This window comes from Neodiprion pinetum, chromosome 2, assembly GCF_021155775.2.
Source record: "Neodiprion pinetum isolate iyNeoPine1 chromosome 2, iyNeoPine1.2, whole genome shotgun sequence".
Classification (NCBI taxonomy): Eukaryota; Metazoa; Arthropoda; class Insecta; order Hymenoptera; family Diprionidae; genus Neodiprion; species Neodiprion pinetum.
The window spans coordinates 23,171,914-23,199,788 of NC_060233.1; the positions used below are offsets into that span (position 1 = coordinate 23,171,914).

Consider the following 27,875-nt stretch of genomic DNA (forward strand, 5'->3'; position numbering starts at 1 on the left):
GATGATTATTATTGACGCTCGGCAACAACCCAGCGGCATTTCGCGATAACTAAAATGATAGCAAGAGTTACCGGGATACAATTCCTCAACCAACTAATTCTCAAAAATTGAGAATTTAGGCCGCGAAATTCACCCTTATGTGCGATGTAACATACATGTGGATGCGTTAGTGTACAACGCAAAACAAATGACTATATCGTTTACTCTTAACCTAGCCAATGCGAATGACGACGGACCGCAATTGTGAATCGACCGTGACGGAGGCAAACAAGCAATAAGTAAATGCGTTACGTGGATAATAGTTGCGTGGTAAGAAGAGGGAATAGTTCGGATTCAGGGATCAGGGTAAATACCGCGTCGTAGACAGTTCGGTTTTGCGCTGACTACTTAATTGATAGACCTGGACGACGACTCACTGCACGACTTGAGGAAGTTTTCAATTGTTGATCGCGCGCTCACAGCTGATTTGCTTCGCTGAACGTCACATCAACATGTCAACATACCAAGAGAATCAGTGCCATTATGTTCATCGTATTAAGCGAGCTGAAGTTTTCGCCTGAGCCTGTTGTCACAGCGTTAAAGTGCAGCATGTAACGATTGTCGTCATTTCGGAACGTTGACAACGAATTACTGGGTGACCTGTGTATTCTCTGGGATCGAAGCGAACGTCCCCGTCCATCTGCTACAGGATCCAGGTGTATATTATCATCATGGCGACAATGGAACGGCAAAAATCTCGGCAGGTAGGTTAGCCGTTGCACGTTTAATATTGCCATTTTCACTTGTGACGCGACGATTAATCGCATTCTCTATCTACTGTTTCTCGATCTGAATGTACCATAGAAATGTTGATAGCAACAATCGTCTTTGATAACTTCGGTGTCAGATGTCACTTACACCCTTCGTTGTTCAAACATTGTTTGTACTGTGTTCAACCACACTATTATGGCCCTACTAAAGTTACTGTTTAACGAGATTAGAAAAAAAATTCGCATTAGGCAACTCGAAGCCGCCAGAAAGGCAACAAACCATTAGTTGTGGTTTAGTAAAGCTAAGTATAATCACTTTGAAATAGCTACTCCTGCAGGCTAATTCCAAAGTTTTGGATGATCGATTCTCTTTTGCAATTATGTGTTATGTTATCGTACTTCGATCTCACATTTAAGAGTCCACTTTGTATGGACCGCTTGGTCATTGTCTCCAGTTAGGAACATCTGTTACTCTTAATATGTCAGTCAACAAAACCTTGACACTGATGGAAGCAATTCAATATTATATCTAAGATAGTTGAAAAAAGTTTAAATATTAATCCAATTATCCAAATCGATCTGATTTTCTTTACAATCACGTGTATGCCACTTAATTTTTCTATTTCAAGACAATTTTCTATTCTTGGTACTGAAAGCAAATGTTATTCCTTGTAATATTTGGCAATATTTTTTATTTGGTTTGTTGTAACATTGCAATATCACTGGCAATGGAATACAGCTGTTAGCACAGTTTTTATCATAATTATTAATTATTCCTGTGCAGTTCACGGTAAATGATTTTCAGAAGCGGAAGAAAGAGCGAAATCGTATTCCCAATTTGCAAACTGTCGTCCCGGATGCCCCGACCCTGGAAGAATTTGAATGTCTACTTGGGGAATCCCCAACAAATTATCCTCGTGTCGAAGGAGTGGAAGATATGGAAAGTGAACTGCACGCAGCTGCTATCGATACTGAGATTTATGAGGGTGTAAATTCGTGTTCAAGAACTATTGAGTCGGATACTGTAACGGAGCAGTACACCTCAGCTGCTCAGGTAAGAGACTTCAATGCTATTACTGATCGCTAATGCTCTTCGTAGCAAAACATTGTAAAATTTGATAAACTTATTGAGAACCTGGACTTTTACTGATAGGATATAAGATATTACTTATAAACAAAATAGAAATGCTTCAAACCAGTACAGATTAACATGGCGTGTTTTGGCCTCTCCCATTTCAGCTTATTGATATGCTTTTTTACTTATTCTAGGAATCCATAGTTATCGATCCAGTGGATACAGTTGATGGAGATATACCAATTCCATCTGTAGTTGCCAATTCGGTGCATGCACTTGATCGAGATGTAACAATTGCATCGGCACCATTGGAAAATGATGAAGAGCAACAAGTTGAAGAATTAAATTCTGTTGTCTCTGAAATGCAGCTCCTGGATGTATCGCCAACTGCTCCAATTATGGACTCGGTGATACAAGTACTTCCGGCTGAATCCAATGCTTCAACATCTGGCGTAATAGAGATTGGATCAGAGAAGCAAGATGTCAAAAACATTGAAAAAGCCTCTACAGAAACACATGAAGAAGGAACAACTGCCTTGAAAGCGATTAAACCATTCACAGACTTACAGTTGGCGGCACTTTACAACAATAAAGAGTTGGCCTTGGCTGAAACATTTGTTGCAGAATTTGTCGATACTCAGTTACGAAGCTCTGCTATTAGACAGCAGCATCGCCTCCACGAACTGCTTGTCAGTTATTTACGTGTCAGAAATCACCTGATAGTCAATTGTCAGGAACTCAATACCTTGAAAACGGATTGTAAAGAAACGCAAAAACAGTTATGGTGCTTGGACAAAGCTTCCATTACGGAATCTGGTGAATGTCAAGATGGAAATCCAGTTAGCGCAACTCACGAGTATCTTGTTGCTCATTTTAATCAGCAAACATTAGCTGCTTTGTCTCGAAATTTGTCAAGCATCAAAGACTTACTGCACAATACTCAAGCCCTGCATTGCTACGAGGCTGAACTACTCAGGCTGCAATTAGAGAACTATATTCAAAGAGTGTGCACCTTGTGTAAGGATTTTGGAAATCTTCCCCATAATGCGTCAGTGAGCCTCAAGCAAGGCCAAATACCATCACGCATAATACCTCAAATGTGCGAGCTCAGGACATGCATTGGAATATTATTTAACTTTCAACGCAGAGTTTTAAAAGACACGAAATTTATATCTGATACGCGAGACTGGCTGTCCCGCTTAGTAGCTGTTCTTCTGAGGGTCGCTACTTGGCAGGACCACTTATTTTTATTGAACCATATATTGAGATGCCCTGGCGGCATTTCTAATTGGGCAATTGGATTTGTTCAAACACCTGTCCAATACTATCCTGCGGGGCAGAGTACTTCACCCCTGAACGATCCACATATCGAGCACATTGTTACTGTGATTGCTACTATTATGTTGCCAGTTAAGGAACGGGACAAATTTTTGGAGAAGGTAATGGCTTTAACAATTATTATATTGATGATTATGTATATTCACTGAATTATAAAAATTGACGCAATATTATCATCCGAGCATTTCTGAGAGAAAACTTCCAAGAGTATCAATTTTCCAAGTAATTTCGGTTTTTCATTCCATTTAGTATTGTTATTACCATTTGTTGTGCAAAATCATCAAAGGATGATAAATTTTGTCAGTTTACGTATTATTTCAATGGAACAAAAGCCGATGCTAATTAAGGAGATACGTGCAAGTAGAAGGATAAAAAGTAGGTCATTTTTAAGAATTTAAATACCCACAACTAATTACTCAACTCGATTGGGGTTTGTTTCATCCAAAAGTATGTAGATCGATGTTCTATTAAATTTTTTTTTCCAACACAATCAATTATCAGAAAGCATTGTTATTGACAATAATGTCGACCATTTCATTTGGTGATAGTTTTACGATACCCGGGATAAATTAATAACTGCTCAAATTTCCAGCTTTAAATTTATTCATGCTGGAAAAAAAGTAAATAAAGCTCAGTCTATATACTTTGAAATAAAACTAACTTCAATCAAATTGAATAATTGGCTGTTGAGAAATGAATACCCAACATTCGGTCAGTTTTTAGCCGTCTACTCGTATATACCCCCTCAATGATGATTTTTTGATTATGATTACCGATTTTTATATTGCACTATGTCATATTTTCCAGGTTCAAATATCTCTCCAGGATGCAGGAAGTACTGCAGCTGATACTGTGTGGGTAATGTTGGATGAAGAAGGGGAAGAAGATGAAGATATTAGAAATGTCGGAGCAAACCTTGGGGAAAGTGACTTGATTGCTATGCTTCATCAGATTCCTTTTGACAAGCTTTTCAAACTGATTCTATTCATCAATCAGGAGGGCAATAATTACAGTCAAGAAAAAAGTCTTGTCACTGAGCACCATATGCTGCGGATTTTTGCCTTTTCCTCGATACTGGTCAGACTGCTCAGGCAAGGCTTGAAAACCTACGATTCTCCAAGATACAGACAACTTGCTAAGAGATTGAGCGCTCTCATTCGAGATATGGTGCAATATGCTAGTGATCAATGGGAGGCATTTGATAGAACTCAGGTAAGGCGGAAGGCTTGAAATCTATGAAATACAATTTAGATAACAACGTTGCAATGTCCACAGTAATATATGAAAACACAAATCAAGGATGAATGGGACCTGCAATCTGAATCAAAAGTTGGGAAAATAGAAAAATCCATAGAAAGAATCTCCAGTTATTTGCACTAATTATAGTGATTAGGATTGAAACAACATCCCCACTATATAACAGAAATAAATCTGAGCGAGTTTGAGTAAGAAAAGTTGACGTTTTAATCTCTTCAGAAACAGTTCTACAAGAAAATGCTTTGAATGATTAAAATTTGGTGTTTTTGATTCGATTGTAATGTTTTTGGGCTTATTATGTTCACTATAAAGATCGTTAGCGATTGCTCGTCAAAAATTTTATACACATTTTTGTTTAGAGTGGATAAAAATAAATTTGTGAGTACGGTAGAACAGATGTTCATGAAGAATTATATTTTCTTATTAAAACTATATCAACATGTAAAATTTCTTGAATGTTTTCCAAGCTATTTGTGGAGACTTGGTTAGTAAGTAAAATGAGCTTGAAAACCTTGGAATAAGGTTAAAAACACTAGAGTTCAATCATTCGGAACGTTCTAATTATCAAACTTTTTCTTTCATCGTAGTCCATATCTCCAGCTGGAAATTGGTTCCAGGTCGAATTAGCTGGATTTTTTAATATTTCATAATGCATATTCCCCAATCAAAAGTTCTCATGGACACAAGTCCCAAAAATCAGTAGTTACCGTGATATAGGCTTGGGAACAAAGGTGTCCAGATTTTTTGATATCTATGGATCTCGTCATTTTCATGAATTATAAAGCTTCAAGGGACTTGAAATCAAACAAATCACTCAAAAAACTGCATGATTAATTCTCAAATATAGGCAGGATGCTATGATTGATTCCCTCCACAAACTTGCTGGTTTACTGGAAGGAGGTGCAACGTCAGATTTCGCGTGAAGAACGAGACCCTCCGACTCTTGCAATAATTGACTTGTCCTATTTTTAACGCGTCTGCGGAGTTTCTGCGAATCGACTGTGCAGTTTTTGAGTGAAATATTTGATTTCGAGTCCCCTTTGAAGCTTTGTGATTCTTAAAAATCTCTTAATCCAGATATATTAAAAAATCCATACACCCTTCCTCTTAAGCCTATATCTTGGAAAATACTGATTTTTGGGATTTGTGTCCATGAGAACTTTTGATCAGCAGAATATATACTATAACATACTGAAAATCCAGCCAATTTGACCGAGACCCAATGTCCATAAGGATTTTGCGGGCTCCATTGCTCAGATTCATTTTCATTACATAGGGGTCTCTTTTGATTAGTGGTCAATATCATTGGTGCTAATGACATTGCTGGAGATTTCATTGACAGGTTTTTTTTTTCTCTTTTCTTAAGTTTTATGGGTAGTGCTTTGTTTACGTTTAGTCGACACACACCATGTTGGGTCTTGGTCTAATTTTAACCCTCTGTGGCACTGTATCTCATATATGAGACACATTTTTTGAATCGGTTATTCACGATTTACAATCAATTTTTGAGACATGCTGTGATTTTTTTGGCTTAATTGAACTTCTAAGATGTCAATGTTGATGTATTAAAAGGGATTATGATGATTCCATGAATATAGTGATCGCTATAAATAAACAAAGTGTTGAAAATGCCTATTTTTACAGAATAATTGTAATTGTGGGAAGGTTATGGGGTCTAGAAAAGTGGTACTCGGTAATCTTAGATTTTCGGGGTTGCTAAAAACCAACGTAAAAACTTCAAAATTGAAAACGGCGGATCCAATATGGCAAACTTAAAATAAAAAATTCATCCGCTTTGCTTTAAATTTGTTACTACAAAGGTTTTCGGGGTTGCTGAAAACGAATCCCATGTCAAAATTAAACAATTCAAAACTGCTGATCCAATATGGTGAACTGAAAATATAAAAAATGACTGTACTCGCTCATATTAGATCCACAATTTTGAATATTGAAAATTTCTCTGATCTGCCTCCATTTTTTAAATCAGCTACCTTAAGAACCCTTATATACTCAGTTTTAAGAAATTTGACTGCAAGGAAAAATGTATGCTTCAAAAAGTTAAACTTTGTCTGAAACAAAAACCTTGAATGTCAAATTAGACTACAAGAACTTTTCTATGTTACTGTGGATAAAATAACTTACAAACACGTTTCAAGAAATACTTTATAACTGTAGGTGGCTGACCAGTCAATGCTCAGTAGACTGCAAACAGAGTATGACAGTTTCTTTCTAAAAGCAAGTCAATGCATATTTTCATCACGGAGACTGGGTGCATGGCAATACCTGGCTGCAATTCCTTACCACATTGTATCCTCTGCGACATTATGGTATATTTTTTACATGTTACACATCACTGACTCGGCTGCTGCTATTTCACCATCTACAAAAATGAGTGAAAACGGTAAATACAAGTAGCGAATCAAATGTACATTCGAGTAAAGTCGATTCCCCCTCCCCCCTCTTGGTTTAGCGGATTAGAATCGACTTTACTCAGGTGTGCAGCGAATGAAAATTCGTGTAGAAAAAAATTAATGTCTTAATAATAGTACGACGTTTGTTTTCACTCTAGAGTCTAAATGCAATTCAAAAATATCTATGACAGTGGAAAAAGTTTGGAAACCGAAATTTATTATTCATATTCGATTATTTTATTATACCGATTAAAGATATAGATATTCTAAGTTTTTGTTTTCGTTTGCAGCGACATACATACATATCATATTATCATCAAGTATTTGATTTTTTATCGTAGAGTATAACAAAGAAGATTTTTTAAAATAGAGATTATATGAGATTATATGATTATATTATATGAACTCTCATCCCTGAGGAATTTGTTGCGGTGCTATCCTTACCGATTCATCTAATGGGAATCTCACTGTACACTGAACAGTTATTTAAAAACGAAAATGTATTTTTACAATTTTTCATAGAATGGGAAGCCGAATTAAATTCACCAAAACTTAGAAAACAATTCGAGGAGAAGCTCTGCGAAATGCCAGGGGACGAATCCTATTTTTTGCTTACAACTTTTGCCAATATGGCTATGGCCAGACATCATGACGATTATCAGTTTGTTCAAGTTGCTACTATCGATTTATTTCAAGTAAGCAGCCAACGATTAGAATTTTCTCTACTCTTTAGAAACCTAATGTATGCAAGCAAAATTGTACAACTTATCGTATATTTTACTGTATTGTAGATTGGATTCCTCAGTGAAAAAACTCAAGAATCGTGTTCAAAAGATGCTCGGTCGTTGCTGTCAAATTTGACAAGCAAGTATCCTTCGCTTCTTTCCGATCTTCTGAAAAAATTAAAAGACAATTTCGTTTTGATCGGAAAGGTGAGTTTTATTGTATTCATTTTTATTAATTATCATAGCAAGTATATCTGTAACATTGTTGGTGTGATTATTGAATCGTAATGAAGAATTCATGAGGTTTATCTCCAGCTTAGTTTATATCTCTTCATGGAACTACGAATTGGAAGATGGATTCCCGAAGAAGAGGATTTTACTATTCTGTCCTGCTGGTTGCATCAGCATCCCTTAAATTCTACTGAAAATCATCTTGCTCGTTTGATACTTTCTCACCTCAACTGGGGACTTGATAGGTATACATCTTAAATATTTCGAAATGTATTTATAGTTAATATAGTTAGTGCAGATAATGCGGTTGCATTGTAAAAATTCTTATTTTTAGCTTTTATAGGAATGTGGCGATACTTTGAATACGTCACTCATGTTAGTTCAATATGAAAACTGGTAGTTGCACTTCGTTTAGTGTCTTAGAATATTGTTCCATGTTAGTTAAAGGATTCCAAGCAAGCGTGATGTAAAAGCTTAAACATTGGTTCTGCAAATTGTGTTAATAATTAGGTAATGTAAGGATTTCATTGTTTCGCGAATATGGATTAAATTTTCAACATTTTTATTGATGCTTATGTCTTCGTGTCCTTAATTTTCTTTTTTTACTGGTTTTCAAAGCTGGCATTTTCGAAACCCTAATGACCTTTTTAAAATGCAACGTCTGTTTTTACCAACTACACTTATTACATTCTAAAAACAACTGCAGCCAGCGGTTTAGGGTTACGTAGTAAGTGCTAATAAGTATATACTGTTACAGCAAAGGCCAATTATGCCTCGGAATTCATTTACACCGTCGTGTAGCACTTCTTGTAGTTGAACTTACAATGAAGTACGTTCCAGATACTCCTGCACAAACAGCTTCCCTTCTGGCCGAAGGTGTCAAGCAAGTGTGTATCTGTTTGAATTTCAGTACTCGTCCAAAGTAAAGCGATGATTATTACAGACATATGATGCAAATATCTTTTTCAGGTATCATCTATGGTCAGACCGCAGAGTAGTGAACATGCCTTTTCCTTATGGGCATGGGAAATGGTTACAAAATTGAGATTACATCAGCTCGATAGGTCGGAGAGTACAGCCCGGCATACAATATCAAATCCAAGTACTTACCTAGTTCAAGTTCCGGATATTGACGCTGATCCGTCACTGGAGATTCTCGCGATTGGTGTCAGAGAAAAACAACCAATTGCTTGTTATGTGGCTGTGCTAATGACAACCTGGGGTCATTCTATTCCATTGATTTTATTGAAAGGATTTAACCAGCTACAAATACTACAGTGTTACTACAAATATGAACAAGTTCTCATTTCGCTTCATCATATAGTTCCATTATTTCTCGAATGTATCGACTCATTGATCAAAACTGAAAAGTTTTCAAATCTGGTCACATCTTTAATTACTGCGGACAGAACGTACATGAAGATGGCCAAGAACTTGATTGTCTCGGATTTTCCTGGTCCGGTACTGAAGCTATTTGCTAACATGATACAAACCCAATTGGAAGATTATCGCAGGTACTCATCGATTTCACCTCGCACTTTTGTTACTTAATTGAAACTGATATAAAAGTTATCCAAGGGTGCAAATCTGAGAAATTCGAATATCGAAATATACCTAAAAACTCAATATAACGTTTTTGGTGCATTAACAAAACCATAGGAATCGCGCAAAAATCATAATAGGAAAGCTTGTAGAAAATAACACAGTTTACTGTACATGATGTGTGATGATGATAATATTTCTTTATACGCAGGTATTGTTTGGAAAGTCCTCAAGTACTTGTTTACCTCTGGCTGAGAGTGCTAGCATTGATACCAGATTGGAACCGAGATCAGAGTGTCATGTATTTGATGGATATAGTTATTAGAGCTGCATATTTTCATTTGAATGCCAGAGCAGAGACTGAGACCATCTTCCACAATTTTTTCGCAGTAAGTTTATCATTGAAATTGTTGTTTAAATCGCAATATTCTTACAAGTATGCAAATTACCTAACATCAAACATGCCTTTTTATCTCAATCGGCCTCTTTTGTCACTAGCTAGCCATTGAGGGAGGCGCAGAGGTAAGTGCTTAGTACTCGAGAATTTTTTTTTGCAACGCTTCATTCTTGCTTACTTACGATTTACTTTTGCAAATTGGGCTACGAAATCTGGTTTAACGATCAGCTAGCGATAAACTGAAATAATTTTTGTTCTGCTTGTTGTAGGACTAATGAAATTTCTATAAATATAGCTGTGGATCTTCATTGTTTCTACGAACGCATTTAATCATTCGATAATCTTGATCAATGATGTGTTTGTATTATTCATGTGCAGTTTCATTTGAAGTTGATCGGTTGAAATCAGTATTGAATTATCATTAAATGTGTGTAACATTTTGCTTGAAAAATGATAACTCTTTCACCAATGATAGTGTTTCAAATAGCAATGGGCACTAAGCTAAAAATAATCAATGCATTGATTAATCGAATTTAAAAAATAATCGATTATACCCGATTAATCCGGAGTGAATAATCGATTATTCTCGGTCATTCCTAAATTCCAAGGTTTCTTTTGTTTAGTTTTAAATTATTACACAGATTAATTTGAAATTTTAATAAGCCGGCGTCTTTATCATTAGATCAATGAACAACTGGAACAATAACTTTTGAAGTCATCTTATTATTATTATCACCATTATCATTATTTGTTACCCCCAGTCTTTACCCACTTTTTACTTCCAATAATTATTTTCACTTGGAAAAATAAAGATGCAATAGAAAATTTCACATATCATGCATTTTCCACCGATATGATTAGTATATCGGGTATGCTTATAGATTTTGTTGGAAGTACTCACTCGAACTGTATGGAATCTGTGCCTATCTATAGTGTAATACGTTTTGTTGGGATTTCATTTATGCTATCAGGATGCAGTGCTTAAATTTTTCTAAATGCAGTTGTTTGACATTAGAATACAATTTTTTTTTTTATGGTAATTATAATTTTATGTGAGGTATGATTGATGCAATACTTGTAGCATGTCATGTTTTGTATTTCACGTGAATGGGATATTGTATTGACTCTTGATTGAGTATAATGTTTTCCTCCTCTTAACAGAACTTGGCATCAGGAAAGAATTCAGGCTCATTCGGATCATTCCTGAGTTGGGCTACAGGTTCCTCCACATTACCCAGTCTTCTCGGAGGACCTGTACAATCTGTGTGGTTGGCTCACCGAATTCTTACAACGGAACAAGAAGACAGAGAGAGAAAAACTGGCCTCTGGCACGAAGTACTACGGGAATTAGCCATGCAGGGGAAAACATCTGTAGACACTGCTCTTAAGGTATTATACATTTAACGTTATACACGTCGTTATAGAAGTTGGTTTTTCAAATTGAAAATGCCTTTTTAACCGTTCAATTTGCGCTTGCAAGCTCAACGTCCCACCCTTTTTTTTAATGCAGATTTTTATTTATTAATTTACTTTTTTGGTTCCACATGGTCCAACATTTCTACGTCTAAAACAAAAATATAAAAGTTATTTATATATTTATTGAAAAAATAGCACATGTCGACAAATGGTCAAAATTCGTACTTTTTCACGAAAAAAACATTTTCTGCTAATCCACCATGAAAATCCCAGTGCCACTTTGTACACAAACTTAATACATACCAGAAAATTTTACAGAATTTTTTCTACAGTTTTTCTTGTTTTTGTTTATTTGCCATATTAGATCTTCCATTTCGAATTTTCAAATCTCGAGTTCTGATTCGTAATCAGTGATCGCAAAAGCCCATTTATGAAAAATTTAGAGTAAATCGCATGTAAGGAAAAATGTATGAGTGAAAGGGTTAACGATAACACTGGTCTGCAACAAAATCCTCCTTCAAAATCTATGTCATAAATATGACGATTTTGATGCTCTGAATCTGTTCCCGATGGCCGATTTTTTCTATCACGTCTCAATTTTTCGATATGAATTTTTTTCCGAAATATTACAAATTTAGGTTTTTTTTTAATTCGTTTTATGCGTTAACATTATAAACAACGTATATACATACTAAATAGGTTTTAGCTAGTCGTAAGAGAAAGGGGGAAATAAAATAGTCAGCAGCAATGCTTGCTGATTTTTGTTGGTCGATTCTGTGAGAAACTTCGATGGAAACGATGAAAAGAACAAAAACTACAAAATAACTTTATTTATATTACCATAATAAGATGAATATACTGATATTTTTATAACTTGTGACTGTAAAATTAGCATTTTTCGCTGTAAAACTTAGACCGTAGTCTTCTTTCACTTTTTTGTAATTGTTGTTACTTTGATAATATCGCTTTATAATTAAATGAACATTGTATTTAAAATCTATGTGCTGTATTCATTTGCATGTTAAATTCCGTGTTTAGAGCACCAAATATGATGTTATCATGCATGAAAACAATGGGGAAAAAAAAAAATTTTTTGCAGACCAGTGTAATTAATCAAAATTTTTATGTTTTATGAATAAAATATGGATAGTTGTAACAATTTCTTCTCTGATACCTTTTCAGAAAGCCTGTGCCACTGTGAAAATACAACCATTTGGAGCTAGCGGTTTGGCTATATATCGATGGTCCCATCAAGCGCTAGATACTCCTATGGACCACCCACTCTTGGCGCTTCTGTGGCAAAACTTCTTCACCTTGTTTTTAGCCAGAGTTCCTACAGTTACTGGGTTAGCCTACATTCATTATTCATCATTTTTCATTTTATGTTGAAAAATTATCACAATCCAAGTAGCAGCAAAATATCGTTTTTCCAAAGCTTGCAAGCAGATAGTTTTTAGATTCTATTTCGCTTTTACCCTCCATCCGAACTGGAGTCACGATTCATAAAGGTTTATTCATTCTGTACACATATAATCCATGTTCACAAATATACTTTACTCCAAAAATGATACAATCAATATTGTATAGAAACCTCGAATCTATGGAATTTGTTAATTATTTCTAGCACTTTGGACAAAGGCGGTGTTGGTGAGAAATTTTTTGAAGGCATGATCAACTTAAGTTACTTCAAAAAGCTGAAGAAACGCCTTCATGATACAACCGAATACTTTCAAGTGAAAGGGGAAAGTGATTTGGACAACGGGTCTCCAATAACTGAGGAAAGAAGAGTGTTTTATTTCAATGCTGCCAAGTAAATATAAAAATTTGATCTTTGAACGGAAGTTCTTAATAACTGTTTCTTGAATAATTATTTCTTACATTATCATTACTGAAAACTTATTCAATTATTTCAGGTTTTATAAAACACTAAGCTTATGGCTTGAAGAACCACGATTACAAGAATCTGGATTGTATCTTCCTGCATTACCGCTGCAGTATATGTCACAAAAGTTGGCATTGTTATTGCAAGGAAATCAGGTGAGTTTGCTACCTCAAACATAGTTTTATCAGACTGAAAAATATATTTTCTCTTGTTTATATCAGCAGTTCCAAAAAAGATCTGTATCTAAAATTTTAGAGAAACTAATTTTAGCAGCGATATGCGGCAACATTCATCGGATTCTATCGTTTGTTTTTTATCAGAATATTTATTGAATAATAATAGTAGCTTTATAATGAAAAACCGTAAACTGTTTTCCATGTTGAGATAATGAAATATTTTTCACTGGTTTGAATACCAACAGGAACCGTGGTTGGAATATGTCGACTATCAATCTGTCAGAAAAAGTCAATTGAAGGCAGTTGCGGAATGGCAAGCCTGTAGTCTAAGAAACCCAGAAAGTCAGTCGCTAAAGACAAATCAGACACCAACGACACCTTTGGAGCCGTTGGATCCTCTGCAGAGGATATTTCGGAGAATAACCACTTATGAGCAACCAATTCCGCCACCTTCGCTAAGCAAAAACAACGCATTTCTGCCTTACGTATCAAAGGAAAGTCTGTATAAGCCTGACGGCATTTTGAACTTGTTGAAACCGCATCTCAAAGCAATAATAGAATATGCCCAGACATATAATCTCATGCTTGACGAACATACAGCGATAGACTGCAATTTCTTGGAACTAGTTCCAACACTCTACAGAGACGTTGAGAGCCGAGTTACTCTTCACGCTCTGTGTGATCCTTCGCCTTCTGGACAAAGACGTTCTAGATCCGGCACACCGCCTATCGTTCATTGCGCTGGAGCTGCAGTTATTAGAATAAAGGTAACCTGCAGATATTTTTCCTGTGTGTCAACAGATTGTTTAACATGATTACTGAATAGTTGGGTGGTCCTTAAAACAGTCATTATTGAATTTCGGCCGACAGGGGGGCCGAACTCTGTTACGAATAATTAAAAAATAATTCCCTTATGTTTTCAAATTTTTATCTTAACTCTAACCTGTGCCGGCAAGAGGGTGGAATTGCCTATTTAATCTCTTCAGGAGCACATTAAATCGGTCGAACGGATTTCGATAAAATCTTGGGTAAAATTTGGTATACGGGGGTTTCTGGGGTCACTGACTACGCATCTGGACTTAAAATTTAAAAATTTAAGACGTTGGATCTAATATGGTGGACCACAATCCAAAAAGTCACTCGCTTTTGGGTAAAATTCAGTACTCAAGGTCTTTTGAGGTCGCTGATTACGAATCTGAACTCAGAATTACAAAATTGAAAATGACAGATCCAACATGGTGGACCAAAATCCCAAAAGTCACTTGATGTTGCCACATCGGAGCCACCATTTTGAATGATTTAATTTCAAGTTTAGATTCGTAATCAGCGCCCCAAGAAGCCTCCCTATACTAAATTTTATTGAAATCCGTTCGGTGGATTGATTGTACTCCTGAAAGGGTTAAATGAGGAAAACCATCTTACGAGCACGGTCGAGTTGAGATAAAAATCTGAAAACATTCGAAAATTATTTACAAATTAATCGGAACCGATTTGGGAGGTGAGCCGGTCGAAATTCAAATACGACCTTTTGAAGGACCACCTTAATGAATACAGAAGAACATTTCTTTTTTTTGCGGAAACAGGTTACATTTCCAATTGAGCTTTCCTTCGTATTACTCACTTTTCTGCGAAGTTTTTTTCCGTGTTTCTGTGATGTATCCTGCTCAATTCAAAAAATTATTACGTCTAGATTTCAGAAGCTCGAGTCAGCGACGGTGTCGACCACATGATTAGTCAAAATAGAGCTGAGTATGAACAGTTATTGGTTCGAGCCAGTCAACCTCCGCCTGCAAAGGTTTCTCAAGCCTGCGTCTTCGTTGATTACCTGATTATGTAAGATTCATACGTTCATCCTGCTTTGACCTGATTTTATAACTTTTGGACCATATCACAGACCACAGTAGTATTAATTTTAGTTTTACAACACTGAGTATTTGCATGCGAATAACTCTGTGATCTGCCAGATTAATACATGCTTACCTCGTTTCTCGGCCAGAATTCCAATTCGATTTAAAATATGACATAAATTACGAACAGGCTTCTGGAACATGAATTAACTATCAGCCGGACCAGCGAGAACTCGACTATTTTAAGCAATGTACAAGAGACTGGGGTCAAATTATTTTACCATCTGGTTGATTTTTACACAGAAGAGGCTGCTCTTTGCCCACCGACTAAGCAGTTTATCACAACATATCTAGAAAAATTGGGCCAGGTAATATGCAGATAATAATTTGAAAAAATAATGATGAAAAGGAAGCTGAAGTTATTTTATTTTATAAATGTGATTTTCATGATATTACAGTCTAGAACAAATAAAGATGTAATTCTTTGCATCCAAGTAGATATTGTACTTGAATCTCAGTTTTTAGAGTTTTGAAACTTCACAACGTTGTCTGTAAAATCTAAAAACCATCTCAAGTCTTAATCAAATATCGTTATTGGTGTTATGTAGGGAATATTTTCATATTGATATCTGTTTTCCAAGTTATTCATCAGCGGAGAGGAAGCTCAGGGACAACCTTTATTGAAAACGATAATGCAACGACCAGGATTAGGAGGCTTACTGGGGCCCCATTTTACACCAGTAGCTGGAGGCGCGTCAACTTTCTTGCCTATGTATCAAACTGTTGTTGACTTAGCTACTGGGCCAAACGCCGACCTGTGTTTCGTTTTACTCTCCAAGGTAAGGTGGATTAAATAATTGGCTTGATTATCAAATCTTCGATATTTTGTTAAAAACACCACAAGTTGTTGGTATTTTGAACACATCTTGCAGTTTGACGTCGGAAGCTGGCTAAATTATAGACGACCCAGACTCAGCGAGAGATCCACGTTCATTGATCTGGTGTCCAAAGCCCTGTGCAATGCTGGATTAACCCCCGAAGACGAAAAACTTATATTACACGAGGTGATTTTTCAAAATTTTCCTGCTAATAAATTTAATCATCATCGTAATCGTTGTTGCATGTTAGAATGTTCAACATCATTTTGTCACTTATATTTCGAGCATGTGAATAGACCAAAACATAGATATATCAAGATGAAAAATTTCTGTTTTCTTTCCTCGTAATTCAATCAGCTTTTCCGTAATCATCTTCGACTCGTACTCCTCCACGAGTTTCCTGAGCATTATGGCGAGGTTTTAAGTGCAATATTAAGAGGCAGCGAGTCACAGAGCCTATCATTGGATGTTTGGCGAGACTTACTAACTGCCCTTAGTGGAAGATCGAAATCCCAGGCTCCTGTACAACCGATAAAAGTCAGAGATGAAATTCGACGTTATGCTACGGAACAGAGATTGCTCTCGCGACAAGAGGTGATTATTCTTTGTCAGTTGGGCTTTATCGACTATGAATTTTCTGCACCGTATGCATTGCGTCCTCTCAAAAATATTCTAGATGCAGGATACCGCTGTTCTTCTGAGCAAACATTTTATGAAAGAACGATTGCAGTATGGATTGTATGGATTGTATCCCAAATATCGAGTATACAATGAACCAATCGCCACATTTCTTGGTATGGTTGGACATGCTCTCGTCGTGCTGACTCTTCATTCTGACAAAGGAACATTAGCCGATCAATGTGAGTCATTCTAACAGATCAATTGTAACATGGTATTAATAGATATTGTCGTGTTTCCAGCTTTGTTAAGGGGTTATACATGAGTATTCAGCTGAAACAAGTGGGTGAATCTTAGGAATTCATAGTTCGACAATCGAGGTTTGTTTTTTTTTTTTGAAAATATGGAGGTCGAGCTTCATTTACGCAGTTTGCTTTATTAGAACCAGTTAATACAAAGCATTGTCATTGACAATCACGTCGTCCATTTTGCTCGGCGAAATATTTTGCATTAGCTATGATTTACGATTTACTGCAAACTTCAAGATAGTATCAACATTTTGTTTACGGCAGAAAAAAAAATTTATTCGTGGCAAAGAAAATAAACTGCCAAAGAATATTGTCTCCAAAGGGCCTAGCCGGGGTTGCATATGAAATATGTCCCTGAACCGATGTGGATTTACTATACACCACATTTTAGAGCTACCTCAAAAACCTGGATCGCCCAAGTTTAAAACCTCTATCTATATTATTACGCTGAAAACTCAGAATAATGTGGATTTTCGTTTTTTCGCGATTACTACGCCATTTTTACTTTAAAAAATATGAAAAAAATTGGAGATCTGGCGGATATCGATGTACATACTCGAGAATTTTTTCGAATTCTTTCAAACCAAATTCGAGCTGTGAAAAATCTTTTGAGGTTTAAATTGTCGATCTCTTATTAAGTTTGAAGAGTGACTAGCTTCTTTTTTTACAGTATGTTCATTGCGTTATTTTTGATTTTCTGTAATTTTTTCAGATTTTTCGGAAAGGTGCGCCATTGTTAAAAAAATCCAAAACTAATTTTTCAATGGTTTTTTGGGGGAAAAGTAACCCAATGTCAACTCAATCATCGGGAGGACACATTTCCGTGATCTAATGATGAACTAACTTGTAACGGAACCAACAAAATGAATGGGAGTGTCAATTCCAAATGAAATATTCTGTTTCTGATGGAAACATTCATGTTTTGCTCAGAAAATATAACAAAAAACAATTTCGTTGCCGTTCGCGCTAATTAGTATACATTGCGATTGCAACATTTTTATTCTTTAAATCAATCATGTTCCTCCAGAATCTTGTATAAATCGTCGGATCGCAGATTTTCTGAAAGGAATTCCAAAATCATTAGATTTCGGAAATGTGTCCCCCCGATGATTGAGTTGACATTGAGTTACTTTTCCCCCAAAAAACCATTGAAAAATTAGTTTTTGATTTTTTTAACAATGGCGCACCTTTCCGAAAAATCTGAAAAAATTACAGAAAATCAAAAATAACGCAATGAACATACTGTAAAAAAAAAGAAGCTAGTCACTCTTCAAACTTAATAAGAGATCGACAATTTAAACCTCAAAAGATTTTTCACAGCTCGAATTTGGTTTGAAAAAATTCTCGAGTATGTACATCGATATCCGCCAGGTCTCCAATTTTTTTCATATCTTTTAAAGTAAAAATGGCGTAGTAATCGCGAAAAAACGGAAATCCACGTTATTCTGAATTTCCAGTGTAATAATATAGATAGAGGTTTTAATCTTGGGCGAACCAGGTTTTTAAGGTAGTTTTAAAATGTGGCGTATAGTAAAACCACATTGGTTCAGTGACATATTTCATATGTAACCCCGGCGAGGTCCTTTGAAGTAACTCGTTCCAATCGTTTTTGAGATATCGCGAGCGCTACAAAACATGTCACCAAGCCAAATAGGTGACATTATTTTCAATAACAGTGCTTCCTATCAATTCATTCGAGGAAAAAAAGTATGTTGGTAAAGCTTTAAAATGAGACTAACCGCAGTCGAATTAAATAATCGGTTGTCAAGCTATAAATTTACCCAGTTTTTCAACTGTTTACTCATACATTACTTTTATTCTTATTTTCTATTTCAGTATGCGAACGCATATGGCCAGTTTTGGGGGACATGTTTGCACCATGGATTATACCATATTGGACGAGGCATCTGCGCGAGCCAACAGCAGCTTGGATTCAGCAATTGACAGACGACAGATCAGTTTTACTGCCATGGATAATAGCTGATGGACCATATGCAAACAGAACTGTTGCGATGTTTGTCGAGTGTATAAGATTCATCATCGATACTATGCCTGCATCAAGCAAAATTCTCTGTTTTCTATGGCAATTTTATGTGACAAATTTTGCTCATACCTCGGTCAAAGATCATATCTTGAACGTTATTCACGGCAATTTTCTATCACTGCCTTGGGACAGATTCAGTCCTGGTATAGGGGATATCGAATTGATGGTTAAAGTCGTTGATCAGTATTTGCCAGATAGTCACTTGTTCCTGGGAAGTGTGTTCACTAGTGTTAATTGGCAAGTCTGGGCGAATGAAATACTGTCTGTTCAGCCGCTGCCGGTCGCTTCCAGAATGCATATATGCTTGCTAAACCTGCTCGTTAAACTTTCAAATGAACCAAATGTTAGACAGGTAAGCATAGTTCATAATTACTTTCATAAAAATGCTTGGCACAAAGTGTACGGTTCTTACCAAGCTAATCTTTATCTGTTACTAACGTATATGCATATCTTCTAGAATGAAAAAGCTGTACAAATAGTTCTGACTGCAGAAAAGTTTGCCTGGCATTTGGTAGATGCTGCTGCGTATGATCAGGTGATTAATTGGTATGTTATGAGCTGTGATCCCAGAGTAATACTTTGCCTCGATTCCAATCAGATTTATTCGATCGATGGAGCTATCAACAAGTAAGTAAGAGCCGATCTTCTAAACTTAATTCAAAGAAATGAAACTTAAAATACATTCTCTGTCCAATCAGTTTTTGTTTTGTTTTTCGTATTGTTGTTTCCCTAAATACCGATATCTCAAGATATTCAATTATAGATGCTTATCTTATGCTAATATTATGATTTTTCAGTTTGTTGAAAATTGCCGCTGCATACGATCCCAATGTGACTCATTTTCATCCTACGACATTGAAAAAGAGACAAATGTACGTTCGGTCTTCAGTTAAATTATTGGTAAATTGCACAACTCGTCACAAGACACTTCTGACGAGTGATCCCAAAGCATTTACCGATGCATTGTCCAAGATGTTGGATGACATGGAGTCTGTTATTACGAATAGTAAATATTTTTGTACCTTTAACGTAACAAAGTATGGTGTCACTATTGAGAATATGTTGGATTTCAATATCTTTTCTAACTTCACAGCCGTAACGCAACCTCAACAAGCTGCAGAAGCTGGTTTGTTAGTCACCGAATTGCTCCATTCTATAAATCAAAGTGGTCCGCTAGTCGAACAACTGCGCACCAGCTGGGCCTCGTGGCTTTCCAGTAGAACATCCAGTAGCCCAACGCTCATGGGTATTCTGCGAGTAATAGGGATAGCAGTCGCGTCGCCATCCGCTCTTGGAGAACTAATGGAAGCTGCTCTTGATGCTTACTTCAAGCATAATGGTTAACTATTTTATTAACAAATAACGTTGAATATTGCATTTCTTGTAGTTTAATCACGCTTAGTGCAGATTTCACTGAATATTTATGAAAATCAAAATTAGTACGTGAAAGTAGCTATACTCGACAGTTTTACAAGTTACATCCACGAGAAGGGATTATGCAATAGGACCGGCAAATTACAACGTGAATATTTCATTACACTCTTCGGACGAGAAAACGTCCTATATTTCTCAGAATTTTTTCATAACTTTCTGGTAATTTATTTTCAATTATCTCATATTTTCTAAATATTTACACCCAATATAAACAGCTAGATATTCAAAGAAATATTACTGTATAAGATTGCGATCGACATTAGACAGGGTTATCTAGACAGAAGTAATTTTTTATTTTTACTTCGAGCAATGTTACTACGAAATAAAAATTGCGCAATCTGTAGGTGGAATATTATAGCCTGCACTGAAATATTTTTATTCATACAGTTTTGGTCCCTCGAAGTTGACCAATATTTGATGATTTTCTGAAATGGCTGGAAAAAACTAGCATTTGCTTTTTTCGGGATGGATTTTTCTTGCGAGAAACTCTAAATACTACTTTTGAGTCCAAATACGCAATTTCAAGAATTACAGAGTCAATGTGATTTAATATACAGTATAACTATAGCTTATATAAGAAAAAATACTCGGTAATTCTTGAAATTGCGTATTTGGACTCAAAAATAATATTATTTAATATTAAAAAAAAAAAAAAACTTCATCCCAAAGAAAGAAGATGATAGTTTGTCCTATGACACCATTTCAGGAAATGATTGAAAATTCGTCAACTTGAGGGGCTCAAAACTGTATGTATGCGCGAAAAACATAACTTTTTATGATCATAATCGAATTCCTTGACCTCAAAAATACCTAAAACCCATGCTTTCAAAAGTAAATATTCACTTGAGACACCGAAAACATTGAATTACTGTATTCGGGATTTTTGGTACTTAAGTGGTTAATATGACTATTATTATCATGTTTAGATGAATTCTGTTTTTTGTGAAATGATACCAGAATTTGATTTACATCCATGTCAGAGTGTATCTGCGAACTAGGCTAAATTAGAATCAAGTTTTAATGTATTTCGGTAACTTCTTAATGACATTGGTTAGATGAATGATTGAACATTTTTTAGATTTAGTTGCCGACGAGGCGTTACCAACTTGGGGTTGGGTACTGACGGTCTTGCAGCCTGTAATACCGCGTCAACCGCCAGTCGAGGGAGTTTTGGTGGCCGAAGGTCGTATCTTGACACTATATGCGCTTTTACTTAAAAGGCTGCCCTCTTGCAGAAATATCAAAGAGGAAGGGCTGTTACTGGTCAATTTGATCGATTGGATTTCTACCATCAAGCCGACGTAAGTGTATTTTCTTAAACCCTGCCATATGGATGTTTGCAATATAAACTCCTGTTCTATAGTATATCGTGTATCAAATCATTTATATCGAGTGCGAGATTACAAACCTATCTTTTCTAACTTTAATCAAAATCAATAAAGTTTTCCATTTCTCAAATAATTATAGGATTGTACTCCCTACGGTAACTTGTTACCATAATTTTTAATCCAATTTTACTTGCAACATTACTACGTTTTTATTATGCAATAAGTATAACTACTTAATACAGCTGAATAATTAGTCCATATGACTTGTTAATCGCTTGGGGATGAGACGCTAGAAAAACGAGAAAATATCAGTTTCCACTCATTTCTTGCCTGGTGTGAAGAATAATCAATAAAAACAGTTTCTCTAATCGATTTCTACTGTAACCACTTTGAAAGTTTTTAATTTGGTTAAGAAAATAATTGAACTGTCGAGCTCAAACTTTACGGAAGTATTTGGCAAATCGTTGAGAAACAAGTAGAACACTGCTCCAAGCTATGATTTGTTCTTCTTCTTTGTAATATAACTTTCAACTCAGTGTTGGTTCAGATAACTAAATGTCTTTGTTTCGCTGAGAGAATAGCGAAAAATCCATTGTTACTTAATTTGTAGATCAATGAAGCTACTAAATTCATTACAGAGAGTTCATAGAGGAAAAGTTACCGTTATTGTGGGGTAAGGCGCTGGAACTAGCGTATAGACAATGTCAGTATAGTGAAAACACAGTGATTGCTGCCAGAGCATTGAAAGGTTTGGCTCGCGCTTTACTCCTTACTGCAGACGATGTGGGACAAGGTTGGGGAATTCTAGGAGCTATCGGCTTGAGAAAAGGATCTCAGTTATCTATAAGGTAATAAAACTTTACTGCATCTAATTTGTATAGTCAGACGCAAGATTTTCTCTCTGCAATCTTAACTCATAATAAGTTTTTGGAGAATATATGTGCGTATTTTAGGTACATGCTCTTAAATTTCGCTAGAGATTTTATATAAAGTTTGAAAGCAATGGATTCTTTGCGAGAATTTATAACATTATACCTGTAGTGAAGATGAAGTCAAAATTTTTTTTGGAGAACTCTGAAAACTTTATTTTGTGACTTCACAATTTGAAAAACTTCTGAGAATTAACTATCTGAAAACTGTTTGAAACGTAATGATAAAGATGATAATTCAAGTATTTTTCATATTATTTAAATTCATTTTTAGTAACGACTGTCGGATTCTCCAGCTGTGAAATTATTGCACAAAAATTATTCGCTCGTTTTATCCACAGGTGTAAATTTCTAAGCAGAACACTCGGTGTGTACTGTTTGGCGCAACTGCCTGAATCGAAATCGGAGCACCAAATAGTACGCTTTACACCTCACTCTCCGGGAGTTGCACCTTCAAGATCCAGTGATTCTGATTTCCAAGATGTAAAGCCAAATGCTGAGGCCATTAAAGCCATGCAAACGTTAGAGGCTTTAGTTACAAACAAACATTATGCCGAACTCAAAGGTGATGTTGAACAAGTCATCCGACTTATTAGAGACTCGGGAAATTCACTTCACAATGCCGTTGCTGTTGTTGGCACGCTCACTGCAGAGCTTTATAATCAACGATATTTGCACGTTTTAATTGAGTAGATATGACGGTGTTCACGTGAAAATAGTCAAACTTTGAGCAGCTAAGCAATTCTGTATCTATTGTCAACATGGAGATTCAGAGCACAGCTTGAGAATAAGCTACGAATCAACAAATTACAGTATTCATGTAACTTGGAATTATGTTTGGAAAACGGACTTTTATTTGCATCAGGTGATTGATTGTGGAGAACTAACTTATAACGGAACCAACAAAATGAATGGGAGTGTCAATTCCAAATGAAATATTCTGTTTCTGATGGAAATATTCATGGTTCGCTCAGAAAATATAACAAAAAACAACTTCGTTGCCATTCGCGCTAATTAGCATACATTGCGATTGTAATTTTTATTCTTTAAATCAATCATGTTCCTTCAGAATCTTGTATAAATCGTTGGAACGCAGGTTTTTTGAAAGGAATTCCAAAATGAAAGAAACAAATATTTTGAAACACATTTCTCAGCTGTATAAACCCTCTGAAAATCCATGTTTCATGGTTTATATAAGACCTTAAGAGTACTTGAGCACTAAAATACAACTTTTTTTGCTCAAAATTAAGTAAGTAAAGTTCTCTAGTCATCGAATGCCTAAAAAATTAGAGCTCAATTTACAGTACATGCCATGCAAGCGATTACGGATAGTAAAAAGAGTTAGAGTCAAATTGGCACTGTATTTCGTAGGTTTCAAATTTTAGCATCTTCATATTCGACAAATATTGCTCTTACGGAAAATTACTACTGGAGTATTGAAGTACTAGAGTATGCACTAATAATGAAAAATACTTGTGGATACTTCATTTTTCGATTGAATCATTCAATTCTGGTTCGACTATTATCAACAAAGCGCGTTATTAAACTTCACACATAACTCCAAAAATTGATTAATACTGTCGTAAGAAACGATATTACTGAGAATACTTCATATTACTAGATCGGTAGTAATTTTACTTTGACGAAATTTTTATAATAATTTTGTCATTTATGTCTCAAATCTAGTCGTTACAAAATTATAATACTATTCTGATGCAGAGATGGCGTTAGTATGTTAAAATGACTGCGTGTTTGCTATCTCATCAAATGTTGCCCAAAAATGATCCCCGGAAGTTTGAAATATGAGCAAAAAAAAAGTTTCACGTTTAAATGTTGTCATGAAAAAACATAGTTTTGTATTGGGTAAATTAGCCATTATTACTGTAAATAGATAAATTTACTAAATAGATCTATACATTCAAGCATATAGGTGAAATTTCTGCAGCTTGTATTGTGTTACATGAGTCGTCTATAGTGAGCCACATGCAGTGATAACTGAATATTTTAAATTTCGACAGGTGTATAAATTTTATATAATTATATCAAATAGTATAAGTTTTAAATCGTTTCATATATGTTTATATAGGTATTCTATTGTTAAATTTGAAATATCTTAAATATTTGTATTATACTTGTTATCAAATTTAACGATGATTACATTCAAATATGAAGATATGAAATCTGTTTGTATAGTGAATTCATTTGACATCGATACCTCTGTATTGGTGATTTCTTCGAACTTATATTAGTTTATATACAAACCCAAGTAACATTCCTACTTATACATTAATGCCGACATAAGTATTCAAAATTCAGACTTCCTGAAAACCAAGAATATCTCGTGTCAAATTGTATCAAATTTCCAAACATTAGTTTCTGCGATATGAAAAGCCTCCCGAAATGTAGGGTTTTTTAGATTAAGTCTTAGAATTGCCTCACAGCATGTGACGGTTTCCTCTTCAAACACCATGTGAGGAATCCAATTTATTCAAGTTTCTGCTACGAATTTTTAAAACAATTGCAAGTACACCATCATATGAATTATGGATGTAATCGTACAGATGATTAAATTGTGTCTAAAAATTTTCAAGCTTTTTTTACGTTGGAGCAATTAGAATCTAGGCATTAGCAGCATCAGGACTTTCTGTACCTTTTGTTCAAAATGGCAGACTGAAACCGACCTTCTATGGTCTGCACAAGCAAATATGTTATTATTTACATCAAAATGAAGCCAGTCCAACTCTCGAACTATACAAAATTACTCTGAAAAACTCCGGAAACAAACTGGGATGAATATACTTTTTTGTACGTCATTGAAACCTTTGCGGTACAGCGTCTATTATTTGAGACACTCTTTTTGAATCGATTATTTAAGACTTATATTCAATTTTTGAGATATCAGAGTCATTTTTTGTGCATAATTGGGCTTGTACAATGTCAATCTTCATGTTTTAAAAGGGATTACGATGCTTCCGGGAATATCGTGAGCGCCAAAAATAAACAGTGTTGAAAATGCCTGCTTTTACAGAATAAATGTAATTGTGGGAAGATTATGGGGACTAGAAAAGTGGAACTCTGTAATCTTGGGTTCGCTAAAAACGAATCCGACGTTAAAATTTCAAGATTCTAAATAGCGGATCTAGTATGGCGTACTGAAAATATAAAAATTGATCCTGTTCGCTCATATAATATCCACCATTTTGAATATTAAAAATGTCTCGGATCTCATCCCATTTTTCTGACATTGCATCTGATCCCGGAAAAGAGTCACAGGCTTTGACGTACTTCTTACACATGAACCAAAAACTTTATCCTTCTAGAAAGATTTTTAGTTTTACAAAAGCTAACGTCTATACGTGGTTGAAAAAAAAAAACATATTTTTAAGATAAGCTAAACCTACCTGAGTAATGTCTTGCATTTCAAGAAATTATTTTCATACTTTTCTGGATTCAATATTGAAAACAGTTCAAGAGCACTTTATCAAGGTCTTTTAATCCAGCAGTTTGATCACGAAGAAAGATCAGACGGATAGTCACCAACAAAATTTATACAAATTTTTTTTTAGCTATTTTCGCAAGGAGCAAACTCTTATCGCTAATAACTTTAACCCTTTGAATCATAGTGGTAAGTATGCTCACCACCTATTTTATATCCATTTTTGATATATTTAGAGAACTTTTCAACATATTTCTTCTTTTTTTTCTGCTATTTCGGATAGTATACTAATAGGTTTCGGTATAATGGAAATTATTGTTGTTAGAAACAAATTCATTGAAATCGTGATAATTCAAGGAGTAATTCATTTTCGAGAAAGTTACTCCTCTACACATATACATTTTTTACATAAATTGTAAGTTTTTGGGGTCACTGATTGCGAGTCTGAAATCGGATTCAAGAAATTCAAGATAGCGGATTCAATTAGGCGGACGAAAATTTCAGATTCGATCGAATCCGGAGAAAAAACTCTGTCCAGGGGTTTTTGAGGTCGCTGATTATGAATTTGAAATCAGATTTTGAAAACTCAGTACGACGAATCCAATCAGCGACCCCGAAAACATCTGGATAGAGTTTTGTGACCGAATTTGAATAAATTTGAAATTTGCGTCCGCCATATTGGAGTCGCTGTCTTGATTTTTCTCCTCAAGAAAATTTCTAGGAATAGGTATCGATTCAACTTGAATCGAAATTCTGAATGCCTTCTTTTTCTAATAGGTTATCAGAAACTAGCAATCATGTTATAACCAACCTATCCTGACCGAATCAAAGAATGAACAACCAACCTCGTAAGAAATCACTTCAACCCAGGACTGAACAACGATACTATATCATTCTCTATGTGTGTGATACTTTGGGTAATGTGCGGAATTTTCAATTGAAAACAATTTGACAGGTATGAACGAAAAAATAAGTTAATTTTTATACAAAAATACAGATTTTTGTACGAGAGTCTGAGAAATGGTAGATATTTCTAAGTTACTTATAAAGATAATTTGTCCGAAAACCTCTACAATTATGCTTGTTGAAGAAACAGTCTTTCAGAATCCTTATTCAAACATTTTCAGTCAAATGATTTGAATGTTTTCCAACGAAATTATTTCATTAAGATACAATCTACTTCTAATAAATATATACGCTAATAGTGAAAATGCATGAGTAAGTACAGGTCACACAATACACATGTTTACAGGTATATATCAATACAATATATTTACAAATACTTACAAAAACTTAAATACCACCACGAGAACATTAACGGCAGTTTGTTTGGCGATAAACAATAATAGTTGTTTGCTTAATTTTAAACATCGACGTGTTATTTGGTCGCTCGCACTCGTGTAGAAATCACATTTCTCCAGTTTTAGACCTTGCACTCTGCAGACTAGGCTGTCGCTCTCTTTAACCAATTGAGAATTGTTTCGTGATTTCTATCAAGCCATTTGATGTTCGCTTCTGTTTGCTCTACAGTCTGTTGCACCGCTCTTCTTGCTATCGCCAGTTCTGCGCTGTGTTCTGTTTCAAACTCGTACAGCTGTAATTATAACACACATTAGAGAATCAAAAAAAAAAAAAAAATTCTGACAATTCTGCTTAAAAGTACAATATCTTATATCTTTATATTTCTTCATGAGATTGGTAAATAAAAATCGAATAGATCTTGATAATTTTATTACGAAATAGACGCACATGAAGTGTTTATCAAATTAATATACTCGTGAGGCAAAATGTCTTCCCTGAGAATACGAAAATAAAAAATACCGGAATTATAAACGGAAGTTTCGATGTCAATGT

General features: G+C 35.3%; 2 protein-coding genes across 9 annotated transcripts in view; one reads left to right on the forward strand and one right to left on the reverse strand.

Moving 5' to 3' along the window:
• Epg5 (ectopic P-granules autophagy protein 5) lies at positions 1-25,566 on the forward strand. Of its 4 annotated transcripts, none has more exons than XM_046614185.2 (30): positions 7-743; positions 1,534-1,803; positions 2,019-3,263; positions 3,970-4,374; positions 6,595-6,820; positions 7,353-7,525; positions 7,622-7,762; positions 7,871-8,031; positions 8,544-8,673; positions 8,756-9,300; positions 9,540-9,717; positions 9,827-9,850; positions 10,887-11,114; positions 12,324-12,487; positions 12,766-12,951; positions 13,055-13,178; positions 13,445-13,966; positions 14,890-15,032; positions 15,237-15,414; positions 15,688-15,885; positions 15,979-16,110; positions 16,282-16,518; positions 16,601-16,784; positions 18,687-19,246; positions 19,352-19,521; positions 19,692-19,900; positions 19,988-20,233; positions 21,407-21,629; positions 22,295-22,504; positions 22,927-25,566. In XM_046614185.2, exons 1-30 carry the CDS (start codon positions 711-713, stop codon positions 23,276-23,278), a joined length of 7,797 nt encoding a protein of 2,598 aa, XP_046470141.1. In that variant the 5' UTR covers positions 7-710; the 3' UTR covers positions 23,279-25,566. The 4 variants fall into 4 exon arrangements, with proteins under 4 accessions (XP_046470144.1, XP_046470141.1, XP_046470142.1 ...); XM_046614186.2 differs by having other exon boundaries at positions 8-743; positions 1,555-1,803; XM_046614188.2 differs by lacking the exon at positions 22,927-25,566 and having other exon boundaries at positions 1-743; positions 22,267-22,467.
• LOC124213181 (Suppressor of ER stress-induced death) overlaps positions 24,088-27,875 on the reverse strand; it is a 45,187-nt gene continuing 41,399 nt past the window's right edge. For all 5 annotated transcript variants that reach the window (XM_046614193.2, XM_046614195.2, XM_046614194.2 and 2 more), the window contains exon 15: positions 24,088-27,615. In XM_046614193.2, coding sequence (XP_046470149.1) covers positions 27,466-27,615 — 150 coding nt within the window. In that variant the 3' untranslated portion in view covers positions 24,088-27,465. The remainder of the gene's footprint in view (positions 27,616-27,875) is intronic.

What these genes read in the sequence shown, in the direction of transcription:
- Epg5 (XM_046614185.2), top strand. Translation starts at nt 711, where the DNA reads ATGGCGACAATGGAACGGCAAAAATCTCGGCAG. An exon ending in CTACTATCGATTTATTTCAA is followed by an intron (nt 7,526 to 7,621) that starts GTAAGCAGCCAA and finishes ACTGTATTGTAG; the next exon opens with ATTGGATTCCTCAGTGAAAA. An exon ending in ATCGATGGAGCTATCAACAA is followed by an intron (nt 19,522 to 19,691) that starts GTAAGTAAGAGC and finishes ATGATTTTTCAG; the next exon opens with TTTGTTGAAAATTGCCGCTG.